We start from the raw sequence: 23531 nt of genomic DNA on the forward strand, positions 1-23531 counted from the left end.
ATGGGGTGCTGATTGTTGGCACTTTTGTTTGGATTTGATTTGATTGTGTTTTTGCTGTTTCATTCATGGGAAATATTAGTATTTTGAGAAAAGTACTCCTAATAGCATTTTTGACTACAAATATTGCATATGCGAAGGCGCTTTCAACTCTTGGTTGTGAATAGTTGCTTTAATGAGGTTTTGCACTTGTAAAAAACTTGTTAAAATTTTTAAATTAACGCGTACAACAAAAAAATATATAAGCAAACTTTATCGTTCTAAATAGATGACTGTTGGTTAGTTTGGAGTTAATTCATAATTTTTGGGAAGTATGTGTTCATATAGAAAGCATATAAATATGTTATGTCTGCATATATTTTCTAGTACTTGTGTTTTAAATTAAATTTTAGCTCAGAAAATTAGCCATTAGTTTGGTTTTACTATAGAAAAACTATTTCGGAGTTTTAAACTTATTAAAACTCATGAAAATATCGTACAACCAACTCTCTATTTCAAGTGAATAAATATGTTGTATTACTCAACTGCTTTTATAAGTGGTTAGACAACAAATTTTCACTCATGATTTTACAATCTTTTGTCCAAAAAATCAGCAGTTCTTACTTGGAAACGCTTTTTCAAATATTTTCAGCCGTACTTATTAATCCAACAAATGATACATATCGTCACCTTAAAGGCAAAAGAACTTAACGAAACATCACTTTTCGTAAGTCTGCAGGCAAAGGATAATAGACACCACTTCTTTTGAAACCATATTTTGGGTTTCGGTTACAAAATGGTTATATATTAGTTACATTTAATAATCGAAATATTAAAATTTTATGCATACATATATATAATAAGATGTAGATCGTAAGCAATAAATAACTCAATATTAATTTTTTAGATGATACGTTGTTGTGCATTTAGGTAACGATATATTCCATACATGTACATATATATTTTGGCTAGTTTCATATACCAATTTTTTGGAAAGGGAATTAATATGGTTGGGCGCAATAAATTAGGGATTTATATTTATATTTATCTGTAATATTTTCCAATACTAAACTCGGAGCCTTGTGTTTCCAATGGAATCACGCCTAAGCAACCGTTAAAAATAGTGCAGAAGATTTGGGGAAGCAAAGTATTTGAGTGGCACAGATCAGTCAGTGAAGGTCGTAAAGTCATCGAAAATTTGTCTCGGTAGAGTCGTCTATTCATTTTAGTTAATGACGATACCATCGAAAAAGTTAAGGAAATAGTGCTTGAAAAACGTCGTATTGCTTTGATGGCAATATAGCAGGGGATCTTAGCATTTCTTATGGATCGACTCAAACATTTTGGTTATTGTTTTGGAAATGAAACATGTCAATGTTAGATTCGGATACACCAAAAGCGCACTATCTTTTGCAAAAACGACGTGGAGTTATAAGTAAATAGGTTTCAGCTTCCGCTGTCGGATATAACCAATATACAAGTATAATCATTTTATAACCAAAAATCAAATTTTGTTTCAATATAGAGTGATTTCTATTATATCGCTTTTCCTTCGCCTGTAAACTTATGAAAAGTGATGTTACGTTTTTTGGCATTTTGGCAACGATTTATAGTATTAAATTTGGTATGTTCTTTTTGCTTTTGCAGCGAAAATCTCTGAAAATTTTCACCAGAAATATGTCTAACTATGCAGGTTCATTAAAAGTTAAATGCTTATGGATAGATTATGCGCATTTTAAATTAAATTGAAATTTTTATTTTTATATGCTTGTCAACAAATCGTTAAACAACCGCATTTAACTCGTTGGCAGAGCTTGTTAAGCAAAATTAAATCGCGGTAAGCTGCTGTCCAAGCGTTAATAGACTGACATATGTACATGTGTATGTATGCATGTAAGCAAAAAAATTTTTGGTCAAATTTGCGTGAATTTGTGGTTATTATTTTATTTATGCTTATGCGCAGGTAGTTAAAATATTTGCGGCTATATTTACTATAATGTTACTTGTATGTATGCATCTACACAATAATCGTTTGAGTTTATCTCTTTTACTGTTGTTCTAAAAAGAGAGATGTATTTTTAAATGTGTAATGTGTTCGCATGAAAGGTTCTTGAATTTTTTAAATCTGCTTCAAAATACTATGTACATATGTATAAGCGTATGAATGTATTTCAGTTATTTGCTTCCATTTGCTCATTTTATGCCAATGCGCGCTCTAAAGGATTTCACAAAATCAAATATTTTATTTGTTCTTAAATCTGCATATTATTAGTGTGTTGTATGCACACACTAGTAATTTAAAATATTGGCCATTTTGTTTTCTATAATTTTTTATGCGTTGAAGCTGCAGCTTGAATTATTTGATTTGGAGCTTTTGCTGCAGAGCTCATGTTATTCCATGGTAAATTCAAAAGCAAATATTTATTTTTGCGGAAAACGCTTAAAACGCTTTTAGAAAAAGCAAAAAGTCAAAAAAATGCATTTGTTTAAGTATGTATGTATTGCTTGCGGTAGTGTAGCCAGCTTTTACTGCAAAATTTTTTAAAATACACACGAAAATAAATATTTTAATTTTATTGCCAAATACTAAACACATGCTTTCAATATTAAAATACCGAATTAAATTGCTTTTGTGGATTAAAAAATATCAAAGGCATTGCTTGTTATTATCTTTTCACTATTTTTTGTGTGAATAATCTGCTTAAGTGGGTGATTTTAGTTTTTTTTAGCTAGATAATTTTAAACATTAAATAATCCAGAAAATTCAGAGCTTGCTGAATTACCACAAATTTTCTAGAATAAAGAAATCTAATCGCATTTAGTAAGTCTTTTATGTTTTATGTAGTTTTTGTTTAAGTTTTGTGAATGCTTCAGCTATTATTTTTACGCCGCAAGGTAGGTATAGATGGATGTCTGACTTTTTTTTATAAAAAATAATATTTTATCCTACGATATATCATTTTAATATTACATATTCTTAAATTAAGTAAAGCTTTTGCTTTAGAAGAAAACAAATCTAGAAAAATTACAAAAAAAAATACTAAAAGCATGAATAGTTTTACCTTTTAACAAAATGGTGCAATTCAAGAAAAATGTATAAAAAATATTAAAAACATGAAAAAAATTTAATTTTCAATTTGAAATGAGTTTCAAAACATAACTGATTAAAAAAACTAAAATCCAACCAAACCATTTCGCTAGCTGCATCTAGCTTCGTTATTTGATATGAACAACCTTCATGTCGAATTAAGGTTGCTTAGTATGAAATAAGTGGCCTTCATGAAGAGCTTGATTTTCATCAGTCGGTGGCATACAAGCTATATGCTATAGACGTTTGATCTAAACATTTTTTCAGATTTGTATATAAGTATACCGTCATCAAAAATTCAAAACAACGTATCATCAAAAAGATCGAAATTGAGTTTTTACAGCTCTCGATTCACTACATCATATTAAATATATTTAGCATGAAACGTTCAGCTTCCCCTGTCAGATCTAATCAATGTATAATAATTTTATAACCAGAAACAAAATTTTGTTTCAATATGAGAGTTTCTATTAAATCATTTTCCTTCGTCTATAAACTTAAAAAAAGTGATGTTTCGTTATTTTGCATTTTAGGTGACGATATAAAGGGTTATATAACGGTGATGATTGCCTGAACAAAGTGCAAAAACTGTCTGCCTCTCGGATTTATGCACTTTGTTTGTTCGATTCGTCACTATATAACTTTTCACAAAATAAATATCATTAATATCCTCCATTGACTTATTGTTCGAAGCTATCATCCTTTTAATAGGACGCCTCTCTATTTCATTAGTATTTTAAAACTACATATGTATATTCAATAGAAGCATATATGGAAGTATACTGCATTAATTATTATAACAGAAACCTTTGCTTTACGCTATCAAGTTGTATAGCGCTATAGCCGAAGAATCTTTTACATAAGCTCCTATATACATATGCACTATAAATATCTATACTATATTTCCTATATTTCTATATATACTATATTTCTATTATATTTCCCTGCAGGCACTGCATTATTGATCCTTTACGAATATCCCTTTCATAATCGTCTGTACGCAATTTTGTATAATTTTCCACATCAAACGAAATATGAATTACGTGTTATTTCTACTTTGTGATATATATCGCCCATAAATGGGGAAAAGCGTCTCATTGATGTTTACAATTCAATTGAACGGCCGCCATTGACTTGACACAAATGAAAAGAGTGCTTTGCCTGGACTCTTTGTTCGGTTTGCGTCATAACCATTCTACGTATACCAGGTATTATTGAGGGCAATATACTTGCATACATACAAACATTCCTATATATAGAACCAACCAACTTGAAGCAATATAACCATATAACTATGACAGTTAGTGGCTTTGCAATGAAGAGGGTTGGACATTAAGCACGAAGAAAGCAGGAGTAAAGCAGATAGCACAAAAGATAAAAACAAAAATCGATTTGAAAAGCTTTCAGTTCACCAAACACCGAAGAATACACTTAAGTGCTGGAAAAGCATGCGAAGCAGGGAATGATTGCAAGCAGTGCAATAGAGAGGTGGACGGGAAAGAACGTAAGGCTATCATAAGGCATGCAGTGTTGTGAAAGGTTTTTATTCATATACATATATTTTGCTTTATGTGCGTAAATATACTATATATATGCATGTAAATATGTTTGTATATTTAATTATATGCATACTGCTATGCTAATATTGCTAGGTATGTTACAGGTCAGTTACTAAGTGGCTTTCGCGATATGCTCATAAGTGGTTTATGTGGACCGAGTGGGTCAAGTGGCTCGTTTGCTAAGCGGCAAGCAAACAGGCACAGCTGTGCTTACATATCAAGCGCGGCTAACCAAGCACTCGAGGGCGCTTAGTTGGAAGCGAAGCTGAAGAAAAAAGTGTTGGCATGAAAATGAACAGCTGATGCTGCCAGGAATTTATAACACACACACAATTATATACTTTATATATAAAGTATTCAATATTTTTATTCTCTGAAAAAATATTTTTATTCATATTTTTATTGCTGCATAAAAGCAAACAACAATCCATAACAAAATAAAGTATAAAAATTATGAAATACATGTGTACTTTTGTGTAAAAAAAATGCCGCAGAATTGTTAGGTAAACAACAGCATGAAAGCGCACACAGCATTGCCCAGCAAATAGTTGGTCATTTAATTGCCAACCGAGTAAACAAGGCCGAGTGTTTGCGAAAGAAAATTATGTTTTTTCGAATTTGCGCTATTTTTGCACCCTTTCGTGCTGTTTTTCTTCGCAAACTTACAAATTGCTGGCTTGCTGTGTGCGTGTATACAACAATAACAAAAAATATAGAAAATATGGCGAGCCAATTAAGAGAATTCCTGTCTTTAATTAGCGGAAAAAATGAGCAGAAATTGCAGTAAACAATCATTCACTTTTGGCCAAAGGCAAATGTGTGCAAAAACGCAAACAAACACACACATATATAGCCGCATACAAACAGTTATGTTGAGCGAAACCGAGGGTTTTCCACTCAAGTTAAAAGAAATATGGCAGCGTCGCAAAGGTAAATTTGAAAAGAAAAAGGTTCACAAAAATGTTATGAATAAAAAATGCTGTGAATAAAACCGGGCAACGCTTCGGCGAATCCACTGTGATAACTCGTCCAACGTTCTTACCGTAGGCGGTAAGGAATTTGCAATTTTTTGCTCATTACATTTTGATGAGGCGGTCAGTTTTTCAATTACGCTACATTTGCTTGCCGGCAGTAAGAACAAACAACAAAAGCAACAACTCACAGATAAACAGTTTGTGTACGCGTTGGGTAAAGTGGTAGGAAAACACGTAGCAATTTCGTAGCAAATTAACGCAAACACACACAAATATACAAGTAAAACAACGAAACAATGCAGGCAGCGGTGAAAAGCTTGAATAAATAAAAGGCATGAATGCGATTTATATGTGAGTGTGTGTGTGCGTGTAAATAGGCAGCTGGTTGTATAATAAGTTACGCTGAATTTTATTTGGCTGCCAATTAAGAGATACATAGTAGAGGAAAATGGGGGCACACACACAGAAGAAGTAAGCACACATACTCTTACTGCAGTGAAAATGCTCTGAAAGGCTAGAAAATGGTATGGCAGTGCTCTAAAAACATATTCCTTTCAAGAAATTTATGCTTGAAATAAAAGTATATGGGCTGAGCTATCATTTGGTGTGCTGATTAGGCGCTTAAATTAGTAGCGCAGCAAGTTCTTTATTTGCTATAATAAAGAAAACCTCAAAGCTTGGCACTAACTAATGAAATATAAAATAAAATAGCCGGAAAACTTCAGTATAAAGTTGGTTTAGTTTTTGGTTCTCTATAGACTGAAGAGGAATTAACTTTTTCTATTAGACGTAATTTTTCAAATTCATTTCTTAATAAAAATTTATATTGTCTGTTATTTTCTTTTCAGTTTGTCCTAATTTTCAAGGCAGAAAAGCAAAATGAATAAAAGTAAGACAAACAGCTGCACAACTCCTTAAATTTAGAATGAAAATCTCCAATTAAGGTGTGCGACTTCGATTGAAATGGTGCGAACGCAGTTGAAAAAAATAGTTGCCTACCTTTAGGGTGTAATATTATTGAATTCGCGGTTATTTTCAACGATTATAATTGAAAGTTATAATTTCAGAAAGATATGCATCACATCAGGTGAGCGATTTCGATTGAAAAAGTACGAACATATTAAAAAAAAAAACAATTTCCTACCTTCCAAGTATAATATTATTGATTTTCCGGTTATTTTTAACCCACACAGGGTGTGCGACTTTGCTTGAAAAGTACACAAAGTTAAATAAATAACTGACTACCTTTAGAATGTAGTAATATTAATTTTGCGTATATTTTTAATGTTTATAATTATAAGTTACGATTTCTGAAAAATTCCCTCACATCTGGTGTGCGACTTGGATTAAGAAATAACAAGAATAGTTCTAAAAAATTTATAACTTTTAGGGTGTAGTAGTAATGATTTTGTAGTTATCTGCTAAAATTATGTAGGCCAACTATAACAAGTAGTTCACTTTGCATAAAGAGTTTTTTCCAATTTAACTGCTGTTCATTCCTTTTATTATTTCTCTTTTGACTTGCAGCTTACTGAGAAATGCCAGTTGTCTAATGAGTGGTTAAAGACACAGCTACCTTCGGCGAAACTAGAAAGGAAGTCGAAAATTGACATTTGTTTATGAAAGTATTTTCAAGGAAAAAGTATTTCGCATGCAGAAGCAGCCTGGACTAACAAAAATTACCAGAGGTCAGTTGTTATTTTTTTTTTTGATTTTTCCTTAAGCAAATTGCTGAATAATGTTAATAGTGAGAATTTTTATTATTTCAAAAATTTCATAAAAAAAATAATAATAAAAATAAAGCATTTTAAATACTTGATTATATAAGTATGAAGCAGTAAATATCGCCCTAATTTTTTCGAGCCATTTCGATTTGTTTATGTTTATTGGCCTAAAATTATTTGGAACCTTGCACTTAAAAGCAATATTATTATAACCTATTATCAGCAATTATATATTATTATCAATTAATTACTGCTGCTTTATAGATTTTTTGAAGAGCAACAGAAGTATTGTTATATTCACGACATAATACAATTCTTACAAGCATAATTTGGTTGCGATAAGCACTAAATATCAGCTATCGGCTTTCACGTATACATATATACCTAAATTTATATATATTATATATTTATATGTGTATATTTGTTACAGTGCATGTGGTTACTATTTGGTGAGCCCTTATCAGCACCATGTGAACTGCGTAGCGTAGACATGTTCCACAATCACATTACGATATATCGGTCAAGATCACTTTTTTGGGTTGATTGTTTACATTGTCGTTTTTTAATTTTTTTACATTTGAGACATTTTTATTACTTTCTTATCAATTTTGTGTAGACAGAGTACGACAAGAAGATAAGTATACATATACATATGTGAGTATGTTTGAATTTTAATGAGGCTGGGGTGATATGTGACCAGATGGGTTAAAAAATTATTATAAAATTATTATAAAAATAAAGTAAAATTAAATTAATAAAAAATATTAAATTTAAATTAAATTAAATTAAATTAAATTAAATAAATTAAATTAAATTAAATTAAATTAAATTAAATTAAATTAAATTAAATTAAATTAAATTAAATTAAATTAAATTAAATTAAATTAAATTAAATTAAATTAAATTAAATTAAATTAAATTAAATTAAATTAAATTAAATTAAATTAAATTAAATTAATTTAAATTAAATTAAAATAAATTAAATTAAATTAAACTAAGTTAGATGAAATTAAAAAAACTTTTCGAAACTTAATTTGTACAATTTCGTACAGCGTTTCACTCCATGAATATTTCTGTGTCATAAGAAAATCTGAAAAGCGCCTTCACTGTGATTCATGCTACATAAATATGCTATATATAGAAATATAATCGATTCAAATCTAAAGCGCACGAAAAATAATAAAACCTGAAGTGTGTATCAACTATGAGTGTGACCTGCGACAACCCGGCATTATCAATAAGAATATATAAACAATTCTGCTGGCTTTTGCAAGTGATGAAATTAACTAATCTAATTCACCGGCCGGAAAAATATTAGAAATATAATATACTTACATACATTACGGACTCATACATATACATGCACATGTCAGGGTGTTTGTGCCCTCCACATGTAGTAAGAAGCCAAATAAGCCAACTAAAATAAAGCTGAGCTCTGCTCAGTATCATTTGAGCCGCAGCAAAATCGCGACAAGGCGACGGAAATTCAATTTTAACTCAAACACTGCAAAATACATATATTTGTGGTGAAGAAAGGAAAAATATCGATGTACAATCCAAATCACTTGCGTAAAAACGAAAGCGGAAGGGAAACCTCATTTTGAGCTTCTCCACACACTGCATTCGAATTTTTATTTGATTTTTTTTTGCTTTTGCGCTTTTGTTTTTCAAGCGGTTTTGGTGCTGAGGCCACAAAAATTCGCGGTTTGGCGTCGCTGGAAAAAAACTCAGTGCGGAATTTCTCATTAGTTGCACAAAAGGCGTTCGAAAGCGCGGACAAAAGTGCTGCAACGCGCGCCGGTGGACATCAGAATATCAGCAGCGCTGTTGTTTTTCTTCTACTTACCACCAGCTGTGGCCACAAGTGCGAAACGAAATTAAAATTTCTTATTGCAAGAGGGTGCTGTGCAGCAAATCGACAGACAGAGGAAAAGCCATAAGAGAGAAAAAGAGAAGCGAAGTATTTTAATTTGAAAGTTTTCGAAAAATAATAAGAAAATAAAAGCAAAAGATTTTGTTCACTGCGGTGAGGTTTTTTCAAACTGGCGTGCTCCCTTTAGAGCAACCTACAAATTTACGTGCTACTCGTGAATACCAGCTGCTAAGCGCCAGTGTGAAAATGTCATCAACATGTTGTCGGCTACTAGGTGCTATGCTAATTTCGCATATTTTACTGGCGCCATGTGCCATGGCGGCAACAATACCCACAGCCGCCGCGCAAGCAGCCTCCGCCGTTAACGGCGTGCCCAAAGTGAATGTGGAGACAGAGGTGCTGCGCTTCTCATACGAGCTGGAGCGTTGGCTCGATACTGACAAGCGGCCCTGCCAGGACTTCTACGGCTATGTCTGTGGCAAGACCGTGAACAGCACGAAGGAACAGTTCGAGGCGCGTTTGCAGCGTGAACAGGAGAAGTTCGACAAATTTCTGAGCGCCAATAATAACGAGGACTTGCTCGATGCTGAGCTCAAGCTAAAACAATTCTATGACTCTTGCAAGAATGCGCGCTCCGTGGAGGAACTGAAAGAGTCTTTCATGTATAAGCAGAGCGGTGGTTGGCCAGCGATCGATGGTTCAGCGGCAATGTTGCGACGTCGACGAGGCAAGACTTGGATGGATGTTGTTGGCGCATTTCATGAAGCCGGTATAAATTATTTCTTCACCCAACGCGTTGAGATTAAGTCCAACAAGCGTACCGTCTATCTGCAAGTGGAGGATGTGATGCGCACAACTTTGCGCAAATTTGAGCAATTGGTTGGTGAGGTGTTTGCGGAATATGGTGTGGATGTGGATCGTGGTAGACTGATCGCCTTAGAAATATTGACTTTCGAAAGAAATCGGCGTGAAATACTGAAAGACGAGCAACAAGAAGACGACACAGAGTATAATTATGTTGATTTTAAGGCTTCGAACTTTGGCGCTTCAGTGCAGATCGATTGGGATAAGTATTTCAAGAGTACACTCGGTAAGTCGCTGAAACCGACAGATATGGTGGTGATACATAAGAAGAACAAATTAAGCAAGCTCTTCCAGTTTCTACAACAGACTACATTGACGCGACTGCTCAACTGGATTTGGATCGATTACTTGATGGGTAAGTCGTAGCTATATAAGCCTGAGGTAGTAAGATCATAATAGCGTTCTTTCTCTCGCATTCCCAGACAAAAGCGCCCCGCACTGCCAAGAGTTGGCGAAACAATTTTTCGAGCCCGTGCACCAACACATTGTGGAACACGCCTATCTGGACAAGGTGCAAATGGCGCAACTCTACTCTAACATTGGACGCGCTTACGACGATGCACTGCTACCCACCGCTTGGATCGACGAAATGTCGCAGCAAAACTCACATCTCTTTCTCGGACGTGCCATGCACCTCACACTCAACGGCGATGAAAGCCTCGATGCCGATTACGCCAATTTACAAATCAGCAATCGCAATTTCTACCGCAACCTCGAGAAGGTGCAACGCATGCTCGCGCAGCAAGGCAAAAGTCAACGCCTGATTACGCGCGTAGGCAACGTCGGCATTGCGGACACCACACAAATTGCTGCGAATTTCATGCACATCTTCGTAAGCGTTAGCGCATTGTTGCAACAGCAAAATCTAACCACACCACTAAGTCAACTGCTGGTAGGCGAGCGCTTCGCTGAGCATATGATCGCTAGCGGCAGCACGACACAGACGGCAGGCGCTTGGCGTAGCATGGAGTCAGAACGTGAATTTGCCATACTGCGTCAGTGTGTGCAACAGCAATCAGGTGCTGCTGAATTGCCATATAATCTGAATGAGTTGCTGTTGAAGCTGTTGGCACAGCACTTGGCGCAGCAGACTTATGAGCAATGGCAGCAGGGTAACGAACGTTTGGTCCGTCGCTTGGATACGCTTTTGGCGGCTGGACGCTTGCAATTATCCATGGCGAAACTCTACTACATCGGCTCAGTGCTGACTGAGTGCGGCGATTACGAGAGCGTGGCACAGAAGCAGCTATTGAAGGGTTATTTACGCAATTCGCTGAAATTTCGGCAGGCATTCCGCTGTCGCGCCACAGATGATTTGAATGCGCGCAACACTTGCAAGGTGCTCTGACGAGGTTGCTTTGATGAGATGGAATGTAGCTTGAGAGCGAATAATGTAACGACGTTGTTTGCTCGCTTTCAATATTTTTAGTTTAGTAAGCCTACAGCAGTTAAAGATGCTTTGTTATGTATTTGTACTATTGAGGCAGATGTACATATATACATATAATCAATTTAATGAAATGTTAAGAAGTAGAGTGTAGTAAAAAATTATAAATAATATACATAAAAACAAATAAAATATTGAATTTTTTCTTTTGAGTATTGAGAGATATATAAAAAAAAAATTTAATATCAAAAATTATTTTTTATTATTATTTTTTTTTTATTATTTAAAAATATTAATTTCAAAAATTAAAAATTAATTTAAAAACTAAATTTAATTCTTAAAAATAAATGTTTAATTTTAAAATTTGATTTCATTCCTAATATTTATTTTTTAATGTTAAAAATATATATATATTTTTTTTAAATTTCTTTCGATTTTTTTATTTTTGAAATTTTTTGAAAGTTTGACCTTGCTTTTATTATAACTATTTTTTAAAGTTTAGTTAATTTCTTTCGATTTTTTTTATTTTTGAAATTTTTTGAAAGTTTGACTTTGCTTTTATTATAAATATTTTTTAAAGTTTAGTTGTGCTTAGGGACAATTGAAGGACACATTTCTTCAAGAAGGGGGCAGCTGTCAATTAATTGAGAATAAGCGCGTAATTTTAACAGTTTTTGTTAATGGTACCAATCATTAATTAATTATCTGTATATTACAAAAATTTTTGAGAAAATTTTCTAAAAATATTTTTTAATAAATTAAATTTTTTTTAATATTTTATTAACTAGAAATTAAAAATTAAATTACAATGTCAGATAACATTTACAAAAAGAGCAAAATTTAAAAAAATAAATAAAAAAAATTCGAAAATCGGTATTTTCGAAAACAGAAATTTCAAAGAAAAATAAAATAAGATTTATTTCTTTGATATAATAACTTCAAATAGGAAATATTTAAAAAATCATTGATTAAATTAAAAATTAAAAAAAAGACACAAAAGGAAAGTATTTCGAAAAGCAAAAATTTCTAAAGAAGAGCTTTGAAAAAAAAATTTGATCTATTTCGTTGAAATAATAACTTAAAAAAGAAGCTATTTAAAAACATTAATTAGGTTAATTGGTGATTTTCCAGATATAAGATTTTGAAAAAAAAAATTAATAATAAAAGCAATTTTCTGTTAATTTCTAAAAAAAATGAGATTAAACTATATCACCTTTCACTTTTTAACGCAAATCTTGGTTTAATAAGCCCATTTAATTACCAGAAAATTTAGCGTAATACGAAAAAACACATTTTCGAAAGACACAATAGATTATCTATTTAACGTTTTAATGATTGAATATTTAAATATTAACGGCCCTCAACAATGGTTGTGAGCAAAATTTTAACTTGGAACCATTGGCAATGTTAGTTGGTATTTTAATTATTATTTTGCTCAAAGCAAGCTATGAAAACTCTAGCTTTTTAAATACCTCACAGAAGCCATAGAAAAATATTTGCGAAAATGAAAAATACTTAATCGGAAAACTGCAAATTTTAAGTAAACTTTTCCGCAACCAACACACCTTGCATCATTTTACAAAAATCACGCAACACCTTTGAAAAACTCGAACGCACTGAGCTCACTTAAAGCGCTTCAATATGATTTTTATTCGCGATTGCACGACTGTAACTAGCAACTGGCATTGACCAGCGTCATTAAAGTGGACAGCGAGTTGGAAGGAAACGCTAAATTTCGAAAAAAATATGAGAAAAAGTACGCAAAACAACAAAATGCTATGAGTTTGACAGAACTGCTGGCGTTGTTTGTCAGTTAGAGCCAATGGCACGAATCATCCCCGCTTCGAATCATTAAAAATTGACGGGAAAATTTACTGTGGGAGGTTGCAAAGACAAAGCGGTAAATAAAATAAGTGGACTCGCCCACTTGAAGTGAGCTGAATGGCATGCATGCCACGCTGTGACGCAATCAGAGCGCAGGCAATTGACGAATTATACCGCCACAGCTGTGGGACGTTTTGTGGCAAGTAGAAAGTTCGTTTGAAAATATTAAAACCAATTTAATGGGAAAGTTTTGTCGAGTCTATATTTCGCTCAAAGCACGATGTGTATCCGCGCCTATGTGTTTAGAGGTGTGTGATGGGTTGTTAAGTGCACTTAGCAACGCAGTGGTTACTCATACGCACTGACTAACTTTCCGGCCATTTAAAATGGGCGCAAAATTCACATGTGTATGTGTGGTTGTTGTGAATGCATAGCAGCGCAGGTTTTGTTGTCATTGCTGTGCAGCTTTTAACTGCCATTGTTGCTATTGTCGTTTACCGTTATAATTCACCGTGGTTGTCAGTTTAATATATGTACTTCATGTGACGGCTGTTGTTAAATTGCTTTTGAAACCAATAACAACAATAGCTGCTATTGCTTTTATGTGTGTGTAAGAGCATGAGTGTAAGATTGCTTGCTTTGTAGCTGTGCAACCAACAATGTTCCGTTATTGTTACGACCGTTTTGCTGCCTTTGTCGTCCAGTTATGCGCTCCACCTTATGGCAGCTCAATCACTTTCCTTTCTAATTCAGTTGACTTGAGTGTGGCAAGCACAAGGAGGCATGTAATAGCAGCCAAGCAGCATTTTTAGGCGACCTAGTCAGCTGCTGACCAGCTCAGTTAAGTTCTGTGGCACTTAACTTGGTTACACTTTATTGCCAATTTATTGCTTGAAAACTTTCGTCGCTCACCCAATACATCTCAGCGGCAACTCTTGTGGCTGCTCACCTTTGCTGTCACTCACGATTACATTTTGGTTCTTGGCCTGTTGTTGTTTCGTCTTTTCTTCCACCTGCATTGCTATGCGCTTGACGTCCAATCGACATTTTGTTGCATGACTGAGTGATTGCCACGCATATTGACGTGCTGCAACAACAAGAAGCCAACAACAACAACTATAATTGTATACCATAAATAGTCACAGCAAGGCTGAAGCAAATTGCAGGTTGCCACATCGTTGTTGTACCGTTTGGCGTTGGGTGGTGTGCGTGCTTGCCGCATTGTGCTTGTCAACTTGTCAATAACGTATTATATAATAGTTAATAAACATGACAATGTTGGTGGCAACGCTGTTGTGGCCACTGACTTTATTGGCATTTGAGTGCTATGGCTATGTAGCAGTGTGAGGTAAGGTGTAAGGCGTTGTGCCACACTTCACTTCACTTGGCGTTCGTTTTTTCGTTGTTAACTCTGAAAAATCGTAAATTTTAAGGCACATTTTAGCTGCTGTTGGCACTTAGCTTGATTATTCGACAGCCTGCTTGATTGAAGCGAGAAAGTAATGTGTTGAAATGCTTCAGCTTATGCAGGTTTGCTACCTTATACAGGCCGATTACCAGCAATGTGCCAGTTCTTGACTAGTTTGTGAGCTTGCGTTAGTATTTGAGGAGTAAGAAATTGGTCTAGCTTTTGTAAAATATAAATTTTCTAAATTAAAATTTAAAAGTCAAATAAAAATTGAAATCATTAAAATTAGACTTTACCAGAATTTATGACATATACAATTTCAAGTATTTATATAAATGTATTGCCCTGAATTCTAAAGGTTTTTGAAGCAAGAGACAAACATTTTAAGCAAAAGTTGAGTGAATATATGCTCTCTGAAAGCTTTTAACAACAGTCTGCTTCACCTAACATAACCTCATATTTGTGAAATACTTTGAAAGGTGTGGTTGTCTACTAGCTGCAAAACTTTTTATCAATAATTTTTTTTCGAATAACTTTCAATAGTTTTTATCGAAATTTATGGATAAGTAATATAATCGATAGACGATAATTACCAATGTTCAACACTTACGAAATACATTTTTTATCGAAATTTATAGATAATCAATTAAATCGATAAATGATAATTATCGAAAAATAAATTATAATTAATTCAATGTTATTTGTTTACTAAGCCTCAAAACCTATTTAATGAACAAAACAAACAATAGCTTTTTGCGAAATTTTTCGATAACTGATAATTATCGATTAATAAATTACAATCATTTTAAAATTATTTTTAAGAATTTCAATGGCATACAAAGGTGAAACGCTGCGCGCTAAAACGCTACAAAGAGGAAATGCTACGCGTTTGAAAAACATATACCCTTCACAAAAACTTTTCTTATAACATAAAAGTGTAAGTGTATTCACTATCTTTTTTTTGAACGGTATTTATGACGGATATTAACCATATTTTCTACAAATAAGCAGTTTTATGGTGAGCTCTTCCCGTAAAATTAATTGCATACTCCTAAACATTTTTTACTTTTCCAATAAAAATTGCCCTTAAAATTTTCTTAACTCATTTTATGCTCTCCTTTATAATTTCATTATTCATCACAACACCCTTATAATCAAACACTCTGGTAACTAATTTTCCTTCACTACTGAGAGCAATCTGTTGTTCGCTGTCAGTCATTTCATTGTCAGTTTTTTTCTGTGAATGTGGCTGATAGTCTCAGAGGAATTTTCAGCGGGACTTCAATGGACATGAAGCAATGCGAAACTACACAAACGTGTATTAAGACCAAAACATAAAGCCGCAGAAGAAGAAATGTGGCGAAGAGAGACATGAAAGGAGAGTATTGAAAAGGAACGAGTAGCTTTAAAAACAGTTTTTTGTTGCCCAGAAGAAATCTTATTAAAACTGAATGCTAATGCGAGTATTAGAAGAATTAAAGCAGCGAAATAGCCAAAGCTGCTTTTATTTAGCTAAACTTGAGAAACTACTAACTGCAGTTAATTTATGTATTATTTACTGTAACGCAAAAAATTAGAGACTGCAATTAATTGCTGTTATAATGACAATTGCTTTTTATTACAACGAAACTAGAAGTGAATTATTAAACAGAAACCAACGTTAAGCTGAAGTCTCTAAACAGTTGTTGTAAACTATGAACTAAGTACTAACTATACTTTACTCGTATTGTTGCTTTTATATATTTTTTCTTCTTTTTCGCACTAAATCTGGCTTAGAGTTTTTATTTTCTTCTAATTTCTGCTAACTTGTGGGAAAATGCGGAGAAACCTTGCAAGTCGTCCAGACATGCACTTTGGCTAACTTCTGGTTAATATATATAAAGTAAATTAGTCGGTAAAGTATGTTCACTGAAAGGAAGGAACCCGCAGCAATCTTGTAAAGTCGCGGGATTAGAGGATTTGAGTGAGAGAACAAAAATGGTTTCTTTAAAAGAAAAAAATTAAGTAAAAAAGCGGTGTCTTGTAAAAAAGTGGTAATATATTTTTATATATAATACTTTGCTACCATACGAGTATCTTACTATTATAAAGCACACTCAATAAATATTCATAGCTTCCCAACCAATTTTAAAGCTGATACAACTTATATAAATATGTGCTGCTCGTGCTTAGCTTTACATCTTAGCTTAGAAAAAAACTCACAAGTTGTCCAATTTCCTGCACAGTTTCTTAGCTGCCAACACTTCACCGTTCGCCCCGCCTCAACAAGTGTTTCACACATTTCGGGGCCAAATTGCATTGTCAGTCAAACTGTTTACACTCTGCTTAGCTGTAAGCGCTTTTGTTTAAGTTTTAGTTGCTATAACCCATAGCCTTCGGGAGCCATCGCCATTGCTGTCAACAATGCATCAGCAAATGTTTGCCACTTGCCACAACGCTGCCAGCAGAGTACATAAAACAAGTGCGCACACCACTCAACAAACTGTTCATCATACGCACTGCTGTACCACAGCGCCGCCACTGCCAAGGCAACACCTGCCACCAACAGCTGCGCAACTCTAGCGCGTAGCGGCGGAGATAGTGCACATTTGGTACATGAGCGTAAAAATTACTTTTTGAACTGCACTTCAGTTGCACTTTTGTTGCGCTTCTTTACGCTTTGCGCTTGTTGGCGCGCGCACACCCGTTGCATAAATGTAAATTTGCTGCGAAAACTTTGCACTGAGCTGCCAAGCGCTTTCGCTGGCACTTTACGCCAAATCTCCAGCGCTAAGTTTGAGATGTGTGCGGGAGACACACTGTGGTCAGCTGGCTAGAACGCGGCGCTTTGGCAGTTTGTGTGCTTTGCCGCTGTGCGCAGCTGAGCGTTGCGACGTTTAATTAAAGTTTACTGCTTGTAATGCGGCATGCACTGCTTGCGCTCGCTTTTGCTACGCACGCATATTTAAGTTTCGCTAACATTTTTGCCCAACCAACGCAACGCGCAACGCAATGTAACTCTTTTATTTCCCGCATCGCTCGCGCTTTCCTGTGTGACAGCACTTTGTTGCGTGCCTTTTTGACTTGCTGGCTGCTCGCAGCTTTCGTGCGGCTAAATTACCTGCACTGCAAAGTTGTTTTTACGCTCTTAGCCAGCGCTAGCCAGTGCTTGTAGCTGCAGTTCAATGAGTTTTTAACTAAATGTCATAGCTTTAGTCGGCAGCTTTCGAGCGCAGTAAATGAAACTGTCGTAAAAAAGTTGCTAAACTTTGCTTTAACTGCGGAATACTGGTAAACAGGCGATTATATCGCACTGAAAATGGTGAAACTCATTAGTGTTTATTTCTTAGATATCCTTTGCGAAACAAAGTAAGCTATTTCACATGTTGCAGTACTAGTAGTACGAGCAGTAATTTCATCATTAATGTTGCATTATTTGAAGGTACTGAGATTTTAGTGTGCGCATATTTTTTTCAATAGAAAAGTTTTATGGTAGAACTTTCATAAGATCGTTAATTAAAAACACGAAATAGATAGTAATTTCGATTACGTTAATTAAGGTCAAAGACTCTTTTTACAAGCGAAGAATTTTGCAGACGTTACCTTTCCCGTTTGGAGCATCATGCAAGTATATTTGCGATTCAATTACTGAACAATAGTTTACAACGTAGAAGAAAGAAAATATACCTTATTCAAGACCTCTGCTTTTGATTCAATTAATGTATAAAATTTCATTTTAAATTTTACCTTAATGCTTTATTCGTTTTATAGGTAAATTATATAAATTGCTATAATAGAATAGATACATTTTATTTAGCTTTATTTTCAAACTTGCTGAACCGAATATTTTTAACGTTTAACGAAGAATTGACTACGATCTACGACAGTGTGGTCTACGTAACCGGAACAGACCCGGATTTTTATCCGGCCAAGGACTGTTAGCTCAGCTGTCGCTAGTACAACAACAACAAAAACACTGGGATATACATAATGTAAACGTAATCGGATTTTTACCAACTCTGATTTCTGTCAGCTCTACAATATTCCTCAAAATTATTTGAACGTTGTAGGCTGTCTCCTCAACAAAAATAATAATTTATCATATTGATAATTTTTTATACCTCCTTTTGAACATATATTTTCTTTTTACACCATGCATTAAAAGCTTAGTGAAAGCTCAAAAGTTTACTAAAAGCTCTAATGCTTAGAAAAGCACTACATTTTTAAATTTTGTCAAATTTTGCCAAGGATTTGTTTTGATAAATATTTTTTTCATATTTTGAATTTGTGCAAGATCAGAAAATATTGCTTAGGACTGCCAAACCAAAATTGCTTCAGAATATTATCCGAGTACATAAGCTAATTGATACTTAACAAGAGAGAGTCTAAGTCATCACAGAATATCACTGATATCTAAATATCAAATATAGCCTCTGATTTATCAAGAAATTAAAAAAATGGCACAGAAAAAAGTCTTTAAATTTTAGTTTAGCTACGAATTGAACAAGTCATTACTGGTCCTCATAGATCCTATTAACTTTTCTGATTGAACATAAATTGCATTATATGTAATCATTACAGGAATTCTAAGTATTTGTGACGTCATTTGTAAAATTCGAAAAATATATTGCAAACAAATGACAAGGTCACAACACTAAGCACTAAAAATAAATAATATGCAGAGAATAAATTTCTCTTTTGTCATACTACGCTCATTGAATAATCACAATAGCTGATTTGGGTGCATTCATGAGGCAACATAAAATATCTTGCAAAGATTTGTTGCTATAATTTCAACACAGATAAGCAAACGTGCGCAGCCTTTCAATATCAACGCTGGTAAGTAAATATGTGGCGTCATAGTAAGAGACAAACACAAATTCAATAGCGATCGAATACGCCTGCCAATCAATGCTGCCACTAACAATGCAAATACTCAAGTGCTGCCACAGTTGGCGCATGCAAATTTGCAGCTAAGCCAGCAATTTTCAGCGCCAATTGTGGCATGCTCTATTGCATGGCATTGCAGGCAATATGCGGCAAGCATTTTTGGTTTCTCCTTTGTGTTAGTAACATAACATGTGGCACATACAAATGAAAGCAAGCCGAAAAGGCAGCAAATACTTTCAATATGCATAAGTGGCAGTGTGTATGTATTGTATGTGTGCGCTTCAAGCGTTTGTAAAAGCATACATATTTACATATAAATGCATATATGCTGTATCTATATACAATTTTGTATGTGTTTTGGCTGGCACTAACAACCCTCGACGTGTCATCGTCATGAAAACTCTTGTGGTAGCGTTGATTGCACAGCTCACGTCTTGTGCTGTTAGTTGTTCTACTGCTGGTGGCAAGTGGCAAATGCATTGTGGCACACACGCTGCAATCGCAATGATTCGTAACGGTTTTGGTAAATGTGTGCCAGTGGCAATCAATGATAGTTGTAATGTTGTTAGTTTGTTTTTCGCTTGTTCGCTCGCTTTCGTTGAATTTAAAGCATGTTTCCCTGATGCGTTCGATTGGTTTTCGATTGCAGCGCAATTTGTGCAAAACCGTTTAATATCATTATATTGCTTTAACATTTATTTTAATGGACTTATTAGCGGTATTTTGTAGTCTTATGGTATTCAAGATAGTGCTATTTACTAAAAATTGGATTGCAGTTATGACATAAAAAGCTTAGTGAAAGGTCTAAAGTTTACTAAAAGCTCTCAAGCTCAAAAAGGCTCAATATTACTTAATTATCCTAAGCATTTATTTTCATAAATATTAAAGCTTAGCGAAAGCACTAAAGTTAGTAAAAGCTCTAAAGTTTAAAAAAACGCAATATTACTTAATTTTGCTAAGGATTTATTTTTATAATTTTTTTTTGTATGTTGTGGTGTGAAAAGCTTAGTGAAAGCTCTAAAATTTAGTAAAAGCTCTAAAGCTTAAAAAAGTTCAGTGTTACTTAATTTTGCTAATTATTTATTTTTATAAATATTTGTTTTGTTTTTGTAAATTTTGAAAAATATTTCTTTGGACTTTTGCGTTTTTAATTTGTAGGCACATCAAGCAAAATATATTTTGCGCTACAATTTTCGACAATTTTCATATAGAACAAAGGTGCAGCAATAATGCTGGCTAATCTTATTTCTAGTTTCAGCAAAGCATACTCAGCTTTCGAGGAAAAATTTTATCAGGAAGACATCAAAATATAGCTGATTTTCTTGCAGTCTGGTATGAAATATGGAAGAGCTGATAACTGCGGCTTATGCTACAAAATTAGTGATTCTAATATATTAAATAATATGGTTATTCATGATAAATTCGAAAACCAGCAAGCTTAGCCAATTCTTTCTGACTCTCATTTCTTCATGCTTAACTAAGAAACTCTGTCTAAGCCTCAGATTTTTTGACCTTAAAAAACTTACATCAAATCTGTAAGAGATGGACTTATTCATAAATTTTGACAAGCTTTTTCGGTAGTTTCTTTGACTTCGAAAACTTCTTTACGAAGTACGTGAAAATCATTATTTTATTCATATATAGTTGTAATATATTTTATGGTTCCCAATTCTTCGCCGAATTTTCGATTGGTATATTTTAAAGTTTAGAGTTTCTCATAATTATAATAGTTAAAAAAATATTCGAAAATCTTTTGTTTTTTTTTTTTGGCTCCCAAAAGCGGGCAAATCTAAACTAAAAGTATGACTAAACACCCTTTTTGCTAAATTTTTGGTTGACTAGTATAAAATACGCTATAATAGTCAAAAACATAACTTCGAATATTATTTCTATTTCTACGCCAATTTACGCGAATTTTATGCCAATTTATTACAATGCCAGCACTAAAATAAAAACTATTAATAACTCCATGTACACACAATGAAAATTCACATACATTTTGAAAACATTTCCTCTGTAATACAAAGAGCGCAACAAAAAGCGCCACAACCCATCCACAACGCGTTTGTTTATGCAACACTTTTATTTTACTGCAAACGCAATAAAATATCGCTGAATTGAAAAGGAATTTATGCAAATTTGCAGCGAAAATGCCGAATTATTTACGATTTTCACCAGCTGCTGCGTTTTACAAGCACGCGAGCGCATGCATGAAAAAAACCTGATTGTCGATTGAAAATCACTGCAAATAGTATGTAAATAAATTGGTGGCATTTATTATGTGGTAAAAACGGTGACAATTAAAATTGCACTGCAAATTGCTCGCATACGCAAACAGCAATTGGTGCGAAATTATTTGAGGCGCATTATGTACCCAGCACGTATGCCAAAGCAAATTCAATTTAGTCCATTCGTGCGCAGCATTTTAATTTATTGCATAATTTGCGGCGCACAAACTAACTCGTAATTTTATTTATTTTAATTCTTGTTAGAATGATTGGTTGCAATTTACTGATTAAATTTGTGTTTTTGGGTGTAGGAATATGTGGTTGAATGGCAGTTGTTGCAGAATTTTGAAATTTGATAAGTTTGATGTTTAATGATCTGTTTGATGCGCCTTCATATACACTTTAAGTGTATAAAAAGTGATCAGAAAATGGAAAATATAGATTTGATACTATAAAAAAGCATCTTTCAATTTAAATTCAATTTTTCAGTTTTCAATTCAGCTCGAATTGATATCAATTATATGGAATCTAATTATAATTTTTTTTCTAATAATTGCTTTTTATTGCTATTTTGTATTTATGTCATTTTACACGTAAAAAGTGAGAGATTAGTAAGCAAAATATTTGACAGAGAATAGCTTTAAGTAAACCACGAATATTAGAAGAGAATTTGGAAATTGAAGTAGTAGTTGTAGGAGAAAAATGTTTGAAAAAAAGACAAATATGGCTAAAAATAGCTTGTAAATTTTAAAATTTGTAGTTGCATATTTTTTGAGTTGCTTTGCAGTGCCTTCTTACAGTAAATCTTAGCTTACAAGCCAGCTTCTTTTAGTACGAATTAACTGTTATCGTTGGCTTAAAATGGGTTTCACTTGCTTGTATGATGAGTATGGCTTAAGGTTTTGATTATTTTTGCATCTTTTAGACGGCCGTCATAAAAAAAATATATAAATTAAATAAAAGGTAAGTTGAAATTAGATTAAGTTAAAGTAAGATTATTACAGTTCAGCCAAGTATTGACAAAAATTAATGTAAATTTGAAAAATTTTGAAACTTGAAAATATCATATTTTGAATTTTTAGTATTTTATAATTAATATGTATTGTTGAAAAATACCATACCGTATTTTAAATTTACTGCCAGAGGTGACGCAACTTATTTTTGTGGCATCTTTTAGGCGTTCGTTATATGTATTTAAATATTGTTTTAAGCAATTAAAGATTATTAGCAGGATTATTGATGAAAACTAAATTAAAATTAAGTTTAAATAAAGCTAAAGTAACATTATTACAGTTGAGTCAAGTATTGATATAAATAAATGTAAATTTAAAAAACATTTTTAAACATTTTAAAATTTGTAAAGATTTTATTTTGAATTTTTGGTATTTTATGCTCGGTTTCCATTGGTGAAAAATGATATACTGTATTTTAAAAAAGTTTCATTTCAATTTCGGTGTCAGAGTGGCTGCAACTTTTTTCGTGGCATCTCTTAGGCGTTCAATTAACTTATAAATATTTTTGACTAAATTTAATTGAAGTTAATTGGAGAAATATTAAAAATATTGAAATAATTACATATACTAAAAAATTAATATACTTAGTCATCGCTTATTAGTTATTAGAGCGCAAGTTTTTGTGATATATGGTTTTTATGGCATCTTTTCGGCGCTCGAGATATTTCTGAACGTTTTTAAGTATTTTTTATTGAGGTTAGTTGGAAAAATGTTGAAATTAATACTGGCATAAATTAAGAAAAA

General features: G+C 33.3%; 2 protein-coding genes across 13 annotated transcripts in view; one reads left to right on the forward strand and one right to left on the reverse strand.

Annotated features, from left to right (window-relative positions):
- Positions 1-23531, reverse strand: part of LOC126766257 (complexin) — a 364713-nt gene that overhangs the window by 42563 nt on the left and 298619 nt on the right. Inside the window, exon 1 of one of the 12 annotated variants that reach the window (XM_050484141.1) lies at positions 13011-13113. The exons of the other annotated variants lie outside the window; for them this stretch is intronic. Coding sequence (XP_050340098.1) covers positions 13011-13020 — 10 coding nt within the window. The 5' untranslated portion in view covers positions 13021-13113. Of the gene's footprint in view, positions 1-13010; positions 13114-23531 lie in introns of those variants that run through there. 12 annotated transcript variants of the gene reach the window in all.
- LOC126766234 (uncharacterized) lies at positions 8767-11637 on the forward strand. The gene is made up of 2 exons (XM_050484129.1): positions 8767-10413; positions 10481-11637. Exons 1-2 carry the CDS (start codon positions 9441-9443, stop codon positions 11404-11406), a joined length of 1899 nt encoding a protein of 632 aa, XP_050340086.1. The 5' UTR covers positions 8767-9440; the 3' UTR covers positions 11407-11637.

Source organism: Bactrocera neohumeralis, chromosome 2, assembly GCF_024586455.1.
Source record: "Bactrocera neohumeralis isolate Rockhampton chromosome 2, APGP_CSIRO_Bneo_wtdbg2-racon-allhic-juicebox.fasta_v2, whole genome shotgun sequence".
Lineage (NCBI taxonomy): Eukaryota > Metazoa > Arthropoda > Insecta > Diptera > Tephritidae > Bactrocera > Bactrocera neohumeralis.